The sequence below is a fragment of the Kogia breviceps genome, chromosome 3 (genome assembly GCF_026419965.1).
Source record: "Kogia breviceps isolate mKogBre1 chromosome 3, mKogBre1 haplotype 1, whole genome shotgun sequence".
In the NCBI taxonomy this organism is placed as follows: Eukaryota; Metazoa; Chordata; class Mammalia; order Artiodactyla; family Physeteridae; genus Kogia; species Kogia breviceps.
The window spans coordinates 11,124,813-11,142,717 of record NC_081312.1 but is presented as its reverse complement, the minus strand read 5'-3'; the positions used below and the strand labels follow the sequence as shown (position 1 = coordinate 11,142,717).

At 35.3% G+C, this 17,905-nt stretch overlaps 1 protein-coding gene across 17 annotated transcripts in view; it reads left to right on the top strand.

Annotated features, from left to right (window-relative positions):
- The window catches only part of UNC79 (unc-79 homolog, NALCN channel complex subunit), a 258,599-nt gene that overhangs the window by 60,536 nt on the left and 180,158 nt on the right, over window positions 1-17,905 (top strand). For all 17 annotated transcript variants that reach the window (XM_067027853.1, XM_067027851.1, XM_067027844.1 and 14 more), the window contains 2 exons: window positions 4,682-4,737; window positions 5,415-5,544. In XM_067027853.1, coding sequence (XP_066883954.1) covers window positions 4,682-4,737; window positions 5,415-5,544 — 186 coding nt within the window. The remainder of the gene's footprint in view (window positions 1-4,681; window positions 4,738-5,414; window positions 5,545-17,905) is intronic.

The window sequence follows — 17,905 nt, the reverse complement described above, 5'->3', positions numbered from 1 at the left end:
GCAGTTTATTTATTTATTTATTTATTTATTTATTTTGTGTTAATTTTCGTTGGAGTATAGTTGCTTTGCAGTGTTGTGTTACCTTCTGATACTGCACAGCAAAATGAGTCAGCCATACATATACATATATCCCCTCCATTTAGGACACTACAGTTCATTAAGTAGAGTTCCCTGTTCTATACAGTATGTTCCCATCAGTTGTCTATTTTATACATAGTATCAATAGTGTATATGAGTCAATCCCAATTTCCCAATTCATCCTACCCCCACCCCTTTCCCCCTTGGTATCCATTTGTTCTCTATGTCTGTGTCTCTATTTCTGCTTGGCAATTAAGGTCATCTATACCATTTTCCTAGATTCCACATATATGTGTTAATATACAATATCTGTTTTTCTCTTTCTGACTTACTTCACTCTGTATGACACTCTCTAGGTCCATCCACGTCTCTGCAAGTGACCCAGTTTTGTTCCTTTTTACGACTGAGTGATATTCCATTGTATATATGTTCCACATCTTCTTTATACGTTCCTCTGTTGATAGACATTTAGGTTGCTTCCATAACCTGGCTATTGTAAATAGTGCTGCTATGAACATTGGGGTGCATGTGTCTTTTTGAATTATGGTTTTCTCTGGGTATATGCCCAGTAGTGGGATTGCTGGGTCATATGGTAGTTCTATTTGTAGTTTTTTAAGGAACCTCCATACTGTTCTCCATAGTGTCTGTATCAATTGACATTCCCACCAACACTGTAAGAGGGTTCCCTTTTCTCCACACCCTCTCCAGCATTTATTGTTTGTAGATTTTTTGATGATGGCCATTCTGACCAGTGTGAGGTGATACCTCATTGTAGTTTTGATTTGTATTCTCTAATAATTAGTGATGTTGAGCATCTTTTCATGTGTTTGTTGGCCATCTGTATGTCTTCTTTGGGGAAATGTCTATTTAGGTCGTCTGCCCATTTTTTGATTGGGTTGTTTTTTTTTTTTGTTATTGAGATGCATGAGCTGCTTGTATATTTTGGAGATTAATCCTTTGTCAGTTGCTTCATTTGCAAATATTTTCTCCCATTCTGAGGGTTGTCTCTTCGTCTTGTTTGTGGTTTCCTTTGCTGTGCAAAAGCTTTTAAGTTTCATTAGGTCCCATTAGTTTATTTTTTGTTTTTATTTTCATTACTCTAGGAGGTGGGTCAAAAAAGATCTTGCTGCGATTTATGTCAAAAAGTGTTCTGCCTATGTTTTCCTCTAAGAGTTTTATAGTGTCTGGCCTTACATTTAGGTCTTTAACCCATTTGGAGTTTATTTTTGTGTATGGTGTTAGGGAGTGTTCTAATTTCATTCTTCTACATGTAGCTGTCCAGTTTTCCCAGCACCACTTATTGAAGAGGCTGTCTTTTCTCCATTGTATATTTTTGAGGAGGGGAAGCAGTTTAAATAAAGGGACTCTCTAGGTCTGTTCATGGGCAGTCAGTGGACTCCTCTGAGCAAGGTTCGTGTAGCAAACATATGGAGAATAGCAGACACCGTGTAAGAGAAAGTACCCCGGAGCATCTGCGCTTGAGAACTCAGTCATGGCTTCACAACATTCCAAGTCTAGAGGACCATTGATATACTCAACAAACAGTTACTGAGTATCTGCTCTGTGCCAGGCACTGGGAACACCATAATTAGTAAAATAGAACCGACCCCTTTCCTCTCTTTATAAAGCTTATCTTGTGGTGGAAGGAGAAGACATTAATCAAATAATTGTAACAGCAAATGCCCAGTTTCAATTGTGACAAGTTGTTCGAAAGATGTACATTGTGCTATGATGAGACCCTATAAAAGGGGATTTTTCTTTTATTGAAGAGGTCAGGGAGGGCTTTTCTGGAAATATAACCTTTGGTCTGAGGACTGATGGATGAGTAGCATTAACAAGGCCTATCAGGGAGTGGAGGTTTCCAGGCAGAGGGATCTCATATGTCAGAAGGGAGCCTGGCAAGCAGGTGGGACCGAAAGGTCATTGTAGCTGGAGCTCAGAGTGAGGGCTGCCTGGTGTGAGATGAGACTGTAGACTTCTGCAGGCCAGAACATGCAGGATGTCGTGGGCTCTGGGAGTCCTGCGTTTATCCCAAGTCTAATGGAAAAGTGCTGAAGGACTTTGAGTGGTGGTGTGTGTGTGTTACCCGAGCTGCAGTTGAGAATGGATTAAGAAGGAGCCGGAGTGGATACAGATTGACCCATGAGGAGGCCATTGCATTTGTCTAGGCATGTAAAAGTCAGGTTGATTGAGGCCGAGAAAAGTGGATACAGCTGAGAGCTATTTAGGAAGTAAAACTGATAGGGTGTGGTGATGTATTGGATATGGTTGCATTCTGGCTTCTGAACTGGGTGCATGGTGGTTCCATTCACTGCAAAAAGAGACACTGGAAGAGAAAGACCAGGTTTCTAAGGGAAGATCATGAGGTCTACTTTGGACATGTTATGTTAGAAGTGTCTTTGGACCCGCATGGCACAGGGAGATCAGCTCGGTGGTTTGTGACCACCTAGAGGGGTGGGATAGGGAGGGTGGGAGGGAGGGAGAAGCAAGAGGGAAGAGATATGGGGATATATGTATATGTATAACTGATTCACTTTGTTGTAAAGCAGAAACTAACACACCATTGTAAAGCAATTATACTCCAATAAAGATGTTAAAAAAAAAAGTGTCTGAGACATTTGAGAGGAGATGATATACGTTAGACTAATACAATGTCATATGACAATTATATCTTAATAAAACTGTGTAAAAAAATCACACATAACCTCAGTAATAGTTCCACATATCCAAAACACAAAAATGGAAATAAATCAGGTTTCTTCAGAAAAAAGAGGTAATAGTAATTAGGAAGTTGTATTATGAACTCAGAACTGAGTTCTGTGCTAGATGTAATGAACTTTGAGCCCTCATGTAAGTGTCCAGTGCTATTCACTGAATTGCATCTAGATGGTTCCTGAAGTTGTACAGGCATACCTCCTTTTAGTGCACTTTGCTCTACTGTGCTTCACAGATATTGTGTTTTTTACAAATTGAAGTTTTGTGGCAACCCTGCATTGTCAGACAATGGTTAGCATTTTTTAGCAATGAATATTTTAAAACTGAGGTGTACATTGGTTTTTAAGATATATTGCTATTGCATACTTAATAGACACTTTATGGTTATATAAAGTATACATTAATATACTAAATGTTTGTATAGTGCAAACATAGCTGTTATATGCACGGAGAAACCAAAAAATTTGTATGATTCGCATTATTGCAGTATTTGCTTTCTTGCTGTGATCTGGAATGGAACCTGCAATATCTCTGAGATATTGCTGTGTATGAATGTGACATTGCTTACAAGAGAGCATAGAATGAAAAGTGGATTTGACTTATGACCAGGCCTTCAGGAACTCCAACAGATACTGGCCCATTGGAAGAAGAAGTCTTGGAGATAGCTCCACAGTATCAGTGGCCTGAGGTGCCATCTTTGTGTTTCTCTTGAACTTCTCCTCATGTTTGCAAGATATGCCACAGTGGAGGTTATTATATTCTTACATAACTACATCTAAAACCCGGTTTCAAAAATATATCCTGTCAAATCCTATCAAAAATAGGATCAGTCAGGGTAATCAGAGAAAGGTCTCCTGGTGTGCCTCTTTCCTTCTGTCAGAGGAAAAATGAGTCTCTGAAGCTCCTCAGCAGATTCCTTCTTAGGTCTTGCTGGCCAGCACTGAGTCACATGGCCATCGCTAGCTGCAACAGAATCTGGGAAATTGTCTTACTTGGCAGTCTGTGTACTGGGAGCTGAACAAGGAAGAAAGGGCTGTTGATAGCAGTTGAGTAGCAACAACAGTGTCTGCCACAGGTAATAGGAGAGGGTCAGTCATGAAGTCAAGGAAAGAGGGTGATCAGCAGTACTAAATGTTGCTGAAAGTCAAGTGGGAGGCAGACTGATAAATGTCCATAGAATTGGATGACATGGAAGTCATCGGTGACCAAAGGGAGACCTGCTTCAGTGCCATGATAGGGTTGGCAGATAGATTAGGGAAGGTATAAAACGGGTATCTAACTAAGGTGAAAGTATCTTTATTCCTCAAGTAAACATAGGCAAGTCAAAGAAGATTGCTGTTGTATAGCTTGTAAGGACTCCTCAACAAGATGGAGTTGGTGATAAAAGACTGCCATTCTAATCCATCAGTCTGTCACTTGCTATCTGTCCAACCTTGGGCAAGGTAGGAAACTAAACCTCACTTTTCTGACTGCAACATGGTGGTTATGAGATACATAATACATAAAGCTCTTAGGTCAGTACCTGGCACATAATGAACGCTCAATAAATGTAAGCTTTTATTATGATCCTATTAGGCTATTTTTTGCCCCTTGTAGTTCTTGATTACATTGATATAAGTATATGTTATAAAAGTATGATTACTAGGGAGTTTTCTTAATATTTCCTTTGTTAAGATGAATAAAATACTTCTCAAGGCTCTTGGAATAAAGCTTGATAAAGTCAAGGGCTTATGATTTTTGAAAGGCATGGATATATGAAAATAAATTATTTCTAATTTAATGATTAGAGTGAAAAGTCTAATGTAATTTAGACTAATATAGTTTATTTTAAAGGATCTTTTGTCTGGTATTTACATTTCATGTTCGAATTATATTTTCTTCCTTACAGTATATCATTGTCAATTATTGGAATGCCTCATGAAATATAAACAAGAAGTCTGGAAAGTAAGTTTGGGGCCACATTAAGCTCATAGTCACAAGTTCAATTTGTATAATATAGTAAAAATTGTTTGCATATTAAAACTATTGTTTAGATCAAATTTATTTATGTCATATTATTTTGGTATGGTAGAACTTATAATCCTTTCCTTACTGGTTAATTATTTACCATTTAGAGCAGAAATGATACTTGAAGAACACAGTGGCTTGACAGAAAATGTAATTGGATATATCTTATTCTTGAAATTTAGCAAATACTATATTATGTGACAGTTTTACTTGATTTGAAGTGTTGCTTGGGAAACTTCTTCTTTCAAATAGGAGATGTGAATTATTAAGAAATATGTTTTAGTGAAATGTTTTTAAAAATGCAGTATTTGGCAAACTGACTTTATGCTATTCTAAACTCTTTCTTTCACGTTATTCTGAGGAGAGAAGAATTTGTTAAAAGATAGTGTACATCTGAACACTACTGGTGGGCTTATTTACAGGACCCATAAAAATAATAAAAAAAATATTATAGTATGATTTAATCTTCAAAGCCCACCTGGATGATGAGATTCCAGGGAAATTAACCACCTCAATCTCTCCATTAGAATTTTCACTGCTTTGGTAATATTGAATGAGCTACCTTTATTTTTATTTGATGATGCTAGTGAAAATATGCTTCTTGTCTCCTTTAGGATCTTTTGTATGTGATAGCCTATGGGCCTTCACAGGTGAAACCTCCAGCTGTGCAAATGCTGTTCCATTTCTGGCCCAATTTAAAACCTCCTGGGGCAATAAGCGAGTACAGGGGCTTACAGTACACAGGTAAGAAAGAGGAGAATAGCTCTGTGATGCCCCATCTTTATTTCTTCTGTGCCACATTTGCCTCACTTACTTGTACTTTTTAATCTTGCTAGATTAAATTTACTGTGCCTTTAGACATTGTCATAAATCCCTTCTGAAACTAGGTGGTATAAAAATAAATTAATTAAAATTAATTTCAAAAGCTTTTATGACATCATAGCAAATCATGTTAAGTTCCAGTCCCATTTGCTGTACACCTGGCCTCTGGTCTTTACACTGCGAACGCTGATCACTGCAAAGGTGTGAGCAGTTAGTAATGCTGCAGATTGGCTCAGATTCAGCAAAATCCCAAGTGGCTAATTCTGCTCTGTTGAGAAGGCTTGGAGTGCTTTCAACATTACCGGTTCAGGCACTAAATAAAAATTAAATGACCCTGAAAGCCTACGTAGGCCTGAAGAGTCAACCATTGGTGAACACTGGTATAATTAATCACCAGCAAGTAAACATTGAGTTTATTGTAAAGACATATATTTACCAAAAACCAAACAAACTAACCCTTATGTAGTTTATGTTTATATGTTATAAAATCAAAGAAGCAATCTATGGCTACTGGAGTTTCTGATGCCCCTGACGACCTTCTCCCCCCACTTAATTGTATAATATTTTTCTGAAAATGGAAGAGATGGATATTTTGGCATAGCTTTTATTCAAGTTATTGTGGAGTTGTATACTGACATTCTGAGAAAGTACTTTTTTCTTGGCATCACTCATCTTTCCAAAGGTGATTTGAGGTGGTTCAGAGGGGATTTAACATAATTCAAGTGTCTGTTTTATGTTCCTGATTAAAGCCAAGTGTTAGAGGTATGGATGGTCCTTGGTGGGCTTATTCTAAACTCAGAACAAATAATATTGGCCTTAGTGGTAACAATAGTATTAATTGAAATGATGAAGGTAGATAGTAGGTAATGGAAATTGGTATAATTGATGTTTTATATCATTGCTAGTGGAGAATGTTTAAGCATTGCTGAGTGGATAATTTGAGTGTAAAAGCAAAAAGTTGGAAGCACTAATAAAATAAAAGGTGAAATGACGGAAATATTTGACACCAATCCCTTCTCAACAGAACCCTGAAATAAGCGTTTATGTGATGTATGAATGGGTAACTAGTATCAAGTGAAATTTATTCATTTGATACGTATTTGAAGAGTACTATAGGAAAGAGAAAGTATAGTGCTAGACACTATACTTTGTGTTGATGATAGAAGAACTGACACAAAACCAAACCCCATGGAGCTTAATGCAGTCTAGATATGGAAATTCATTCATTTCCTCAACAAATATTTATGGAGCATCTACTATTAGCCAGACATAATCCTAAGCACTGGCGATACAGTGATAAAAAAACCAGGCTAAAACATTGGTGCGAATATTCCAGCTGGGGGAAAGACCAGGAAACTACCTGGCAGTGTAATAAGCAACTAAGGCAGAGCAAAATACAGAGAGCTGTGGGAACACACAGGAAGGGCCTTTGAACTCACCCTGATGGTGGGCAAATTTGCGGAGGGTTAAGTTGTCAAGGAAAGTCCTCAAGTGTGTGACATGTAAGCTGATGCGTGAAAGATATACGCACGATAGAGTCATAAGGGGAGTGAATCGTGAAGGGCTAAAATGTGAGTTTGAGGCGGAAGGAACTGCATGGGTTCAGACTTGGAGGCCGAAGATAGCGTGATCGCATTTAGGAACTGGAAAAAGTCATATGCAGCCAGATAGTGGAGGGACACGAGAAAAGCCAGAGAGAAGCAGAAAGTCTGACAGGGCCTGTGAAAGAGTGTGCATTTTATCCTAGCAGCAAAGTGAAACCATGCACAGGTTTTAAATGGAGAAACCACATGATGAGATTTGCCTGTTCAGAGCATCTGAGAAGCCTGGCGAACTGACAGCCACTTCCATTTACCCCCTTGACCATACCCTCTTGGAAGGGCCAGCCAAACCTGTCTCCCCAGAATAGCTCAACCTAGGCTTACTGAGATCAGAAGAGACGCTCTCATCTTCTCTTGGCTTATCTGAACAGAGATGTCTCTGTTTAAGGGCATTCATTCTCCAGTCCATTCTTGTACTCATACCTCCACACACTTCCATCCTTTCAGTGTGTCATTATGTGTCTGCTACCTGCCAGCCTCTGTCCAAGGCCCTGGGAAACAGCTCTCTTGGAACTCCCATGCTAGTCGACCATTGTGTTTTGTGCAGGAAACAAGAGAACATGGAAAAAAATTAATCATTCTGATCTATGTATTACTATTTATCCAACACTGGCTGTCTGTCTGATGTCATTCTAGCTGCTTATTATCTCATTTAATACGTTAACCTTCTCCTAGTTGAACAAAATTTATGGATCAAGTGCCATATTGGGTTTTATAGACATTTTTCTCAGTTAATTCTCACAAAAATCTTGAGAGGTAGTTTTCTTATTGCAATGTTACAGATGAAGCGTAGGACAGAGCGTTTAAGTAACAGCACTAAGTTCACACAGATAATAAAGGGGCACAGCTTGAATTTGATCCTAGATCATCTTAATTGAAAACCCACATTGTTCTGTGCAATTCAGTTCTGTAATTAAACTTTAGCTGGAGCACTAGAAATTTTCTGCAATGCTTTTGACAATGAAATATGTACTAAAGGGTATCTTTGGTATTTAGGTGGCATTAAAACCCTAAATATTCTCAATAAAAAAATTATGTGGAGATAGAATTTTATGGACTTGGAAGCTCAAAGATGAAATGCTTTCTTAGGGACCAACAACACTGTATGTCTTCCCAGTGATTTATTTCCTTTTTAAAAGGTAAATTTTATTTTTTATAAAAGGAAAACTCGCTTCTAGAAAAATTATAGAAATATGAAAGAAAGAAAAAATACTAACTAGAAATGACCATTATTAACATTTTGGTATATTTCCCTCCAGTTTTTTTGATGAGCATTTTAAAATACAATAGAGGTCACATTGTATATAATTATACAAAGTTACCCCCCCTCCTTACTATGACATTTTTCAAATACAGAAAAGTTTAAAGAATAACACTATGAACACACATATAGCCACCGAGATTTAATAATTGTTAGTAATTCACCATAATTTTAACTCTACGTATATGTATTTAATTTATTTATTGCTTTTAAAGCATAATAACATGGGAATATTTACAGCTCATATGAAGATGATGATCAAATTGTGAGGATTTGGTAATCTACAATGTTTGCTTCTTTTGAGTTTATTAGTATTTATCAACAACAAAAACTACCCCAATTATTTTGGTCATTAAATACAAGTCTTAAAGATACAAAAATTACAAGTTTCTTGGGAATGAAATAGCCATTATATTGTTCTATAAAGCTCTGCTGTGGGGGGGGAAAGAAATTATTTAACAATTTTATTGCTACAGTGTTCCAATAATACATAATTTAGCCTTTGTTAACAAAGATGAACACAAGTTATTGTATAGTTTCCATCTGAATTAGAGGACAAAAATGTGCCACAAGATATAATTTTCCAAGACCGAGATTGTGGCAAAAGTAGATCGAGAATGACTTAAGATAGCACTACAAGGTTAAACTCTGGTCTAGTCTATCAGATATCTAGCCCTACATTAGTAGAGTTGGATTCTTGAGTTGTATACAAGTTAAAAATACAAGAAGGCCTACCAGTCCTTTTATGTCCTAACTTCTTCCTCATTGACTTCTTATTTATCTTTTTATTATATTGATTTTATGTCCACATAATTTAAAATGTTTTAAACCATTTTATTGGTGCATTATAGACATGTAAAAAATTACAAATTTTAAGTATATGTGGAACACCTCCCACCATGTTTACTACCATGATTACCTTCTCCTTCTGTCCCACAGGTAACCTCTAGCCTGACTTCTTTTTTTTTTTTGGAAAGGAAAGTTTGCTTTATTTTGGATGCCGGCACACAAGGGGGTTGGCGGGGGCACTCCTGTCCAAGGGCCAACTCCCTCCCTCCCCCACACACCCCCACCCTTCCCCACCAACAGTCAATGGGCAAGAGCTTTTATAGACAGAGGGAGGGGGCTACATGGAGAAACAGAACAGTCAGCTCTGACAGTCATCTTGAAATTGGTTATTGGTGGTCTGACCAGCATCATCTTGATTGTCTTAAGTACAGTTAATCTTCAGTTCCGGGGTTGGTTTGTTCCCATTTCTTTGATAGCCTGACTTCTAACATCAGAGATTATTCTTGCCTAGTTTTAAATTTTATATAAATGGAATCACACATTATTTGTGTGTGTGTGCCGGTGTGTCTGTGTGTGTGTGATTTATCCGTGGGTTGAGCATAACTGCACTTTGTTCATTTTTATTGCTATATATATATATATATATATATATATATATATATATCTCAATATTTTACCAAATGTATGTATCACAGTTTATGTATCCATTTTACTAATAATGGACATTTGGGTTGTTCACACTTTTTGGCTCTTACAAATAATGCTGCCATGAACATCCTTCCCCATATCTTTTAGTACACACATGAACACATGTCTGCTAGATATATGCCTAGGGTAGAATTATTGGATCAGAGGGTTTGAATCTATCCAGTTTTAATGGATAATGGCAAATAGTTTTCCAAAACCAGTAATGGTTGTACTAGTTTGTACTACCGTTAGTAGTGTATGAGAGTTCTTTTTGTCTATATTTCACATTTGGAGCAATATTTAATTTTATTTGTTTTCAAAATTGTAGTAATTTTCAAGGATTTGTAGAAGTACCTTATTGTGCTTATAGTTTGAGTTTCCCTGATTACTAATGAGGTTGAACACTTTTCCATATATTTGTTGGCCATTTGTATGTCCTCTTTATATAATCTTTGTCAGTTATATATGTTACAAATATCTTTTCTTATTTTTTCTCTCTCTTAATGATGACTTTTGATTAACTGAGCTCCTTATTTTTAATGTAATCAAATTAGCAATCTTTTTCATTATATAAAGTGCTTTTTATATCCTAGGCAAATCTTTCCCTACTCCAAAATTATGACAATATTACTCATTATCTTATAGAATATTTGTTTTTTACATTTTACATTTAGATGTATCTGGGACTAATTTTCCTGTATGGTGTGAGGTAAGGGACAATTTTTTTTTTCCTCTTATGGATAGTCAGTTGACTCAGCGTCATTTACTGAAAATATTGTCCTTTTGTTACTGCTCTGTAGTACCATTTTTGTCATGAATCAGGTGTCTATTTGAGGATGGCTCTGTCTGTGGATTCTTTATTTAGTTCTATTTGTGTATTTTTCCTTTTCACAATACTACACTGTCTGAATTAATGTACATTAATAATAAAATTTTATATCCTTCAGTGCATGTCTTTCTACCTTGTTGTAATTGTTGATCTCTTGCTTGTCTCCCCTGCTTTCTCTTCTTCCTGTTCTTTCTTCTTCTCTTCCTCCTTCAAGGTTATTCCTAGCTATTTGCTAAGTTGAAGAGTTTGTCAAGTTAAGCACATACAAACATATACCTAAACAACTAGGATTTGATTGATAATTGCCTTGAATTTATAGATCAATTTGGGGAACTGACATCTGTGTAATATGAATCTTCGAGTCCATGTATATAGTATCTCTCTTCATTTATTTAGCCTTTCTTTAGTTTCCCTCAATGCTGTTTTGTAGTTTTCTGTGTAGATGTCTTGCCTATGTCTCATGTAGTGTGTTGCTAGGTATTTATTTATTTATTTTGATGTTATTGTCAATGATATATCTTTTAGAAATTACCTTTTCTAACTTTTTGCTAGTATATAGACATGCAATTAATTCTGGTATATTGATCTTATATCCAGCAACCTTGATAAATCACTTTTTAATTCTAATAATGAATCTGTAGTTTTGTTTATTAAAAATTTTTCATGTGTGCAATTATATTATTGTTGAATGATAACAGTTTAATGTCTCCTTTTCAGTCCTTAAGTCTTTTATGTCTCTTGCCATGTTGTATGGGCTAAAACCTTCTATGCTGTGCTGAGTTCTAAGTTCCTTCATGGTTTCCTCTTTGACCCATAGGTCATTTAGAAGGATGATGATTAATTTCTAATCATATGGGGATTTTTGTATTGAAGTTTTATATTGATTTATAGCTTGATTCCTCTATAGTCAGGCAACATACTTTGTATCATTTCATTCCTCTGATAATTTTAACACTTTCTTTAGGGCTGAGCTTATGGTCATTTTTGTAATCATTCCTGTGTACTTAAAAAGAACTCGTATTTGGCAGTTGTTTGATACTGTGTTCTATATCAATATATCAATTAAATAAAATTTATTAATTGTGTAGTTCAAATATTCTATATCCTTATTGCATTTTTGTATATTTCTTCCATCACTTACTAGGAGTAGAATGTTAAACTCTCCCACTGATGATTGTGGATTTGTGTATTTCTCCTTGTAGTTCTGTCAGTATTTGCTGTATAAGTTTGGAGGCTGTTTTATTAGGTGTGGACAAATTTAGAATACACTATCTTCCTGGTGAATTGAAACTTTTACCATTATGAAATGCATGCCTTTATTTCTAGTAATGCTTTTTTAAGTATTAAAATTTACTTTGTTTTATTCTAATATAGCTACACCAGCTTTCATGAGTGTGTGTGTAGTATAAATTTTCCCACCCTTTTGTTTTTAGCTTTTTAAGATTTGTATATTTATTTCATGTGTGTCTTGTAAGTAGCATATAGTTCTATTTTTTAAACTCAGTTTTCATGATCTTTGTCTTTTAATTGAAACACTTAGTCCATATATATGCAATGTAATTGCTAGGATATTTGATTTTAAATCCACCATTTTCTATTTCTCCTGCCTTTTCTCTCTTTTTGCCTATTTTGCACTAATTGAGTATATTTAAATATTTCATCTTTGTCCTGATGAGTTATTCAATTTAAACATTAATTTTAAACATTACCCTAGAGATTACAGTAGTCCCCCCTTATCCATGGTTTTGTTTTCCATGGTTTTGGCTACCCACAGTCAACTGCAGTCCGAAAATATTAAATGGAAAATTTGAGAAATAATTCATAAGTTTAAAATTGTGTGCTGTGTTGAATGGTATGATGAAATCTCATACCCTCCTGCAGTGTCCCACCTGGGATTCCCAACCATAGACATCATATTCTCCTGACATCCAATCATCAGCATCATTATGGCTTGATAATCCAGGATCACCCCAAGTGGAAGATCCATCTTCTGATGTATTGTCAGAAGGTCAATAGTAGTCTAACACTACAACACAATTCCTACATCATTCATCTCAATTCATCTCTTCATGTAGGCATTTTAATCTCACATTATCTTAAGAAGGGTGAGTACAGTACAATAAGATATTTTGAGAAGGAGAGACCACATTCACATAATTTTTATTACAGTATATTGTTATAATTGTTCTACTTCATTATTAGTTATTATTGTTTTTTTTAACATCTTTATTGGAGTATAACTGTTTTACAATGGTGTGTTAGTTTCTGCTTTTTTTTAACATCTTTATTGGAGTATAACTGTTTTACAGTGGTGAGTAGTTATTATTGTTAATCTTTTATTGTGCCTAATTTTTTTTTAACAAATTTATTTATTTTATTTATTTATTTTTGGCTGCTTTGGGTCTTTGTTGCTGCATGCGGGCTTTCCTAGTTGCGGCGAGCAGGGGCTACTCTTTGTTGTAGTGTGCAGGCTTCTCATTGCAGTGGCTTCTCTTGTGGTGCACGGGCTCTAGGTGTGTAGCACATGGGCTCAGTAGTTGTGGCTCACAGGCTCTAGAGCACAGGCTCAGTAGTTGTGGCGCATAGGCTTAGTTGCTCCGCGGCATGTGGGATCTTCCTGGACTAGGGATCGAAGCTGTGTTCCCTGCATCAGCAAGCGGATTCTCAACCACTGCGCCACCAGGGAAGCCCTGCGCCTAATTTATAAATTAAACTTGATCACAGATATATATGTATAGGAAAATCATATTATACACAGGGTTCAGTAGTATCCATGGTTTCAGGCATCTGCTGGGGGTCTTGGAACGTATCCCCTATAGATAAGGGGGGGTGGATTACCATACACCATGCATTTTTGACTTGTCAGTGTAAAATGGCAGATTTTAATTTCTTTTACACACTCCTGCCCTTCATGCTATGCTGTTATGCTCTTTCTATTTTTAATAATTACACAAAACATAATTATTATTGTTCTTTTCAGTCAGTATTCATTAGATTTTTTCTTGCTCTTTTCCCTTTATATATCTGTAAGCTCCCATCTAGGATTTAATATTTTTCCTTAATAATATCCTTCTGTATTTCCTTTAGTGCCTTTCTACTGGGGATACATGTTCTCAGTTAGTGTTTGTCTGAAAATGTCTTTGTTTTGGCTTGATTTCTTAAAGATATTTTCTCAGTGTATAGAATTCTAGATTGGCATTTTCTTTCAGTACTTTGAAGGTATTTAATGATGTTTTTGTTTTCATTGTTTCTGTTGAGCTGTCAGTTTTTGCTCTTTTTAAAATTGAAGTATAGTTGGTTTATGATACTGTGTTAGTTTCAGGTGTACAGCAAAATGATTCAGTTTCATATATATATGTATATGCATACATATATATATTATTTTTCAGTTTCTTTTCCATTATAGGTTATTACAAGATAATGAATATAGTCCCCTGTGCTATACAGTAAATCCTTGTTGTTTATCTATTTTTTATATAGTAATGTGTATCTGTTCATCACATCCTCCTACTTTATCCCTCTCCCACCTTTCCCCTTTGGTAACCATAAGTTTGTTTTCTCTGTCTGTGAGTCTGTTTCTGTTTTGTAAATATGTTTGCTTATGCTGTTTTTTAGATTCCATGTATAAGTGATAACATATATTTGTCTTTCTCTGTCTGACTTACTTCACTTAGTATGATAATCTCTAGGTCCATCCATGTTGCTGCAAATGACAATATTTCATTCTTTTTTATGACTAATATTCCATTGTATATATATACCACATCTTTATCCATTCATCTGTTGATGGACACTTAGATTGCTTCCATGGCTTGGCTATTATAAATACTGCTGCTATGAACATTGGGGTGCATGTATCTTTCCAAATTAGGGTTTTTGTTTTTTCTGGATATATGCCCAGGAGTAGGATTGCTGGATCATATAGTAACTCTATTTTTAGTTTTTTAAGGAACCTCCATACTGTTTTCCATAGTGGCTGTACTAATTTACATTCCCACCAACAGTGTAGGAGGGTTCCCTTTTCACCACACCCTCTCCAGCATTTTTTTATCTGTAGACTTTTCGATGATGGCCATTCTGACTGGTGTGAGGTGATACTACATTGTAGCTTTGATTTGCATTTCTCTAATTTTAGCGATGTTGAGCACCTTTTCATGTGCCTGTTGGCCATCTGTATGTCTTCTTTGGAGAAATGTCTATTTAGGTCTTCTGCCCATTTTTTGACTGGATTTTTTTTTTTTTTTTTTTATTGAGCTGTATGAGCTGTTTGTGTATTTTGGAAATTAAGCCCTTGTCGGTCGCTTCATTTGCAAATAATTTCTCCCATTCTGTAAATTCTCTTTTCATTTTATTTATGGTTTCTTTCATTGTGCAAAAGCTTATAAGTTTGATTAGGTTCCATTTGTTTATGTTTTCTTTTCTTTCTTTTGCCTTGGAGGATTGATTTAAGAAAATATTGCTACAATTTATGTCAGAGAATGTTTTGCCTATGTTCTCTTCCAGGAGCTTTATGGTGTCATGTCTTATATTTAAGTCTTTATTAAGCCATTTTGAGTTTATTTTTTTGTACAGTATGAGGGAGTGTTCTAACTTCACTTATTTACATGTGGCTGTTCAGCTTTCCCAACACCACTTGCTGAAGAGACTGTCTTTTCTCCATTGCCTCCTTTGTGGAAGATTAATTGACCATAGGTGTTTGGGTTTATTTCTGGGCTCTCTATTCTGTTCCAGTGACCTATATGTCTGTTTTTGTGCCGACATTTGTGCCAACACAATGCTGTTTTGATCACTGTAGCTTTGTAGTATTGTCTGAAGTCTGGAAGGGTTATGCCTCCAGTTTTGTTATTTTTCCTCAGTATTGCTTTGGCAATTCTGGGTCTTTTGTGGTTCCATATAAATTTTAGGATTATTTCTTCTAGTTCTGTGAAAAAGGTCACAGGTAATTTGATAGGGTTCACATTAAATCTGTAAATTGCTTTGGGTACTATGGCCATTTTAACTATATTTATTCTTCCAATCCAGGAGCATGGGATATCTTTCCATTTCCTTGAATCATCTTTAATTTCCTTTATCAATGTTTTACAGTTCTCAGTGTATAAGTCTTACACCTGCTTGGTTAGATTTATTCCTAGGTGTTTTTTGTTTTGGATGGGATTTAAATGGGTTTTTAAAAAAACTTTCTCTTTCTGATATTTCATTGCTAATGTAAATAAATGCAACAGATTTCTGTATGTTAATCTTGTATCCTGCTACCTTGCTGAATTCATTTATCAGTTCTAATAGTTTTTGTGTTGAATTTTTAGGGTTTTCTATATAGAGTATCATGTTGTCTGCATATAATGACAGTGTTACCTCTTCCCTTCTGATTTGGATAAGTTTTATTTCTTTTTCTTGTCTGATTGCTATGGCTAGAACTTCCAATACGATCTTGAATAGAATGGTGAGAGTGGGCATCCTTGTCTCATTCCAGAATTTGGTGAGAAGTCTTTTGGCTTTTCACCACTGAGTATTATGTTGGCTGTGGATTTGTCATAAATGGCTTTTTTTATGATGAGATATGTTCCCTCTTTACTCACTTTGGGAAGAGTTTTTATCATGAATGGAAGTTGAGTTTTATCAAATGTATTTTCAGCATCTATTGAGATGATCATGTGGTTTTTGTCTTTTGTTGATGTGGTGTATCACACTGATTGATTTGCATATATTGAATCATCCTTGAGACCCTGGGATGAATCCAACTTGATCATGTTGTATGATCCTTTTTATATGTTCTCGGATTCAGTTTGCAAATATTTTGTTGAGGATTTTTGTATCTCTATTCATCAAAGATATTGGCCTGTAATTTTTTTTGGTAGTGTCTCTGTCTTGTTTTGGTATCAGAGTGATGGTGGATTCATAGAGTGACTTTGGGAGTGTTCCCTCGTTTTCATTCTTTTGGGAGAGTTTGAGAAGGATAGGTATAAGTTCTTCTTTGTATGTTTGATAGAATCTCCCAATGAAGCATCTGGTCCTGGACTTTTGTTTGTGGGATTTAAAAAAAAATTACAGATTCTATTTTAGTTCTTGTGATTGGTCTATTCAAATTATCTGTTTCTTCTTGATTCAGTTTTAGCAGGCTGTATGTTTCTACAAACTTGTCCATTTCTTCTAGGTTTTCTATTTTTTTGGCATATAACTGTTCATATTATTTTCTCATGATTTCTTTTTTTGGATTTCTGTGGCATTGGTTGTTATTTCTCCTCTTTCTTTTCATATTTTGTTTATTTGGGTCCTCTCTCTTTTCTTCTTGGTAAGCCTGGCCAGAGGTTTGTTGATTTTATTTATACTTTCAAAAAACGAGCTCTTGGTTTTATTGATTTTTTTCTATTAAAAAAAAAAAATCTCTATTTTATTTATTTCCTCTCTGATCTTTATTATTTCCTCTCTTATCTTTATTATTTCCTTCCTTTTGCTGACTTTAGGTTTTGTTTGTTCTTCTTTTTCTAATTCTTTTAGGTGGTGGGTTAGGTTGTTTATTTGGGATTTTTCTTGTTTTTGAGGAAGGCCTGTAATGCTATAAACTTCCTTCTTAGGACTGCTTTTGCTGCATTGCATAGAGTTTTTTTTTTTTATTTTAAAATTTTAATTGAAGTATAGTTGATTTACAATGTGTTAATTTCTGCTGTACAGTAAAATGATTCAGTTATGCATATAAATAAATATTTTTTTTTCTTTTGTTGCATCCCATAGATTTTGTATGGTTGTGTTTTCATTGTTGTTTTTCTCAAGGTATTTTTAAAATTTCCTCTTTGATTCCATTGTTGACCCATTGGTTTTTTAGTAGCAGGTTGTTTAGTCTCCATGTGATCATTATTTTTCTCATTTCCCTTTCCATGGTTGATTTCTAGTTTCATGCCAAGTTGTTGCTCTTTTGAACGTTAAACTGCCTTCTTTTTTTCTTTTGAAAACTGTTCTTTTTTTTTTTCTATTTGATTGAATTTTTTTTCCAGTTTTATTGAGAAATAATTAACATGTCACTGTATAAGTTTAAGGTGTACAGCATGATTGTTTGATTTGTATATATTGTGAAACTATTATTGCAGTAAGTTTAACTAACATCCATCATCTTCTATATCA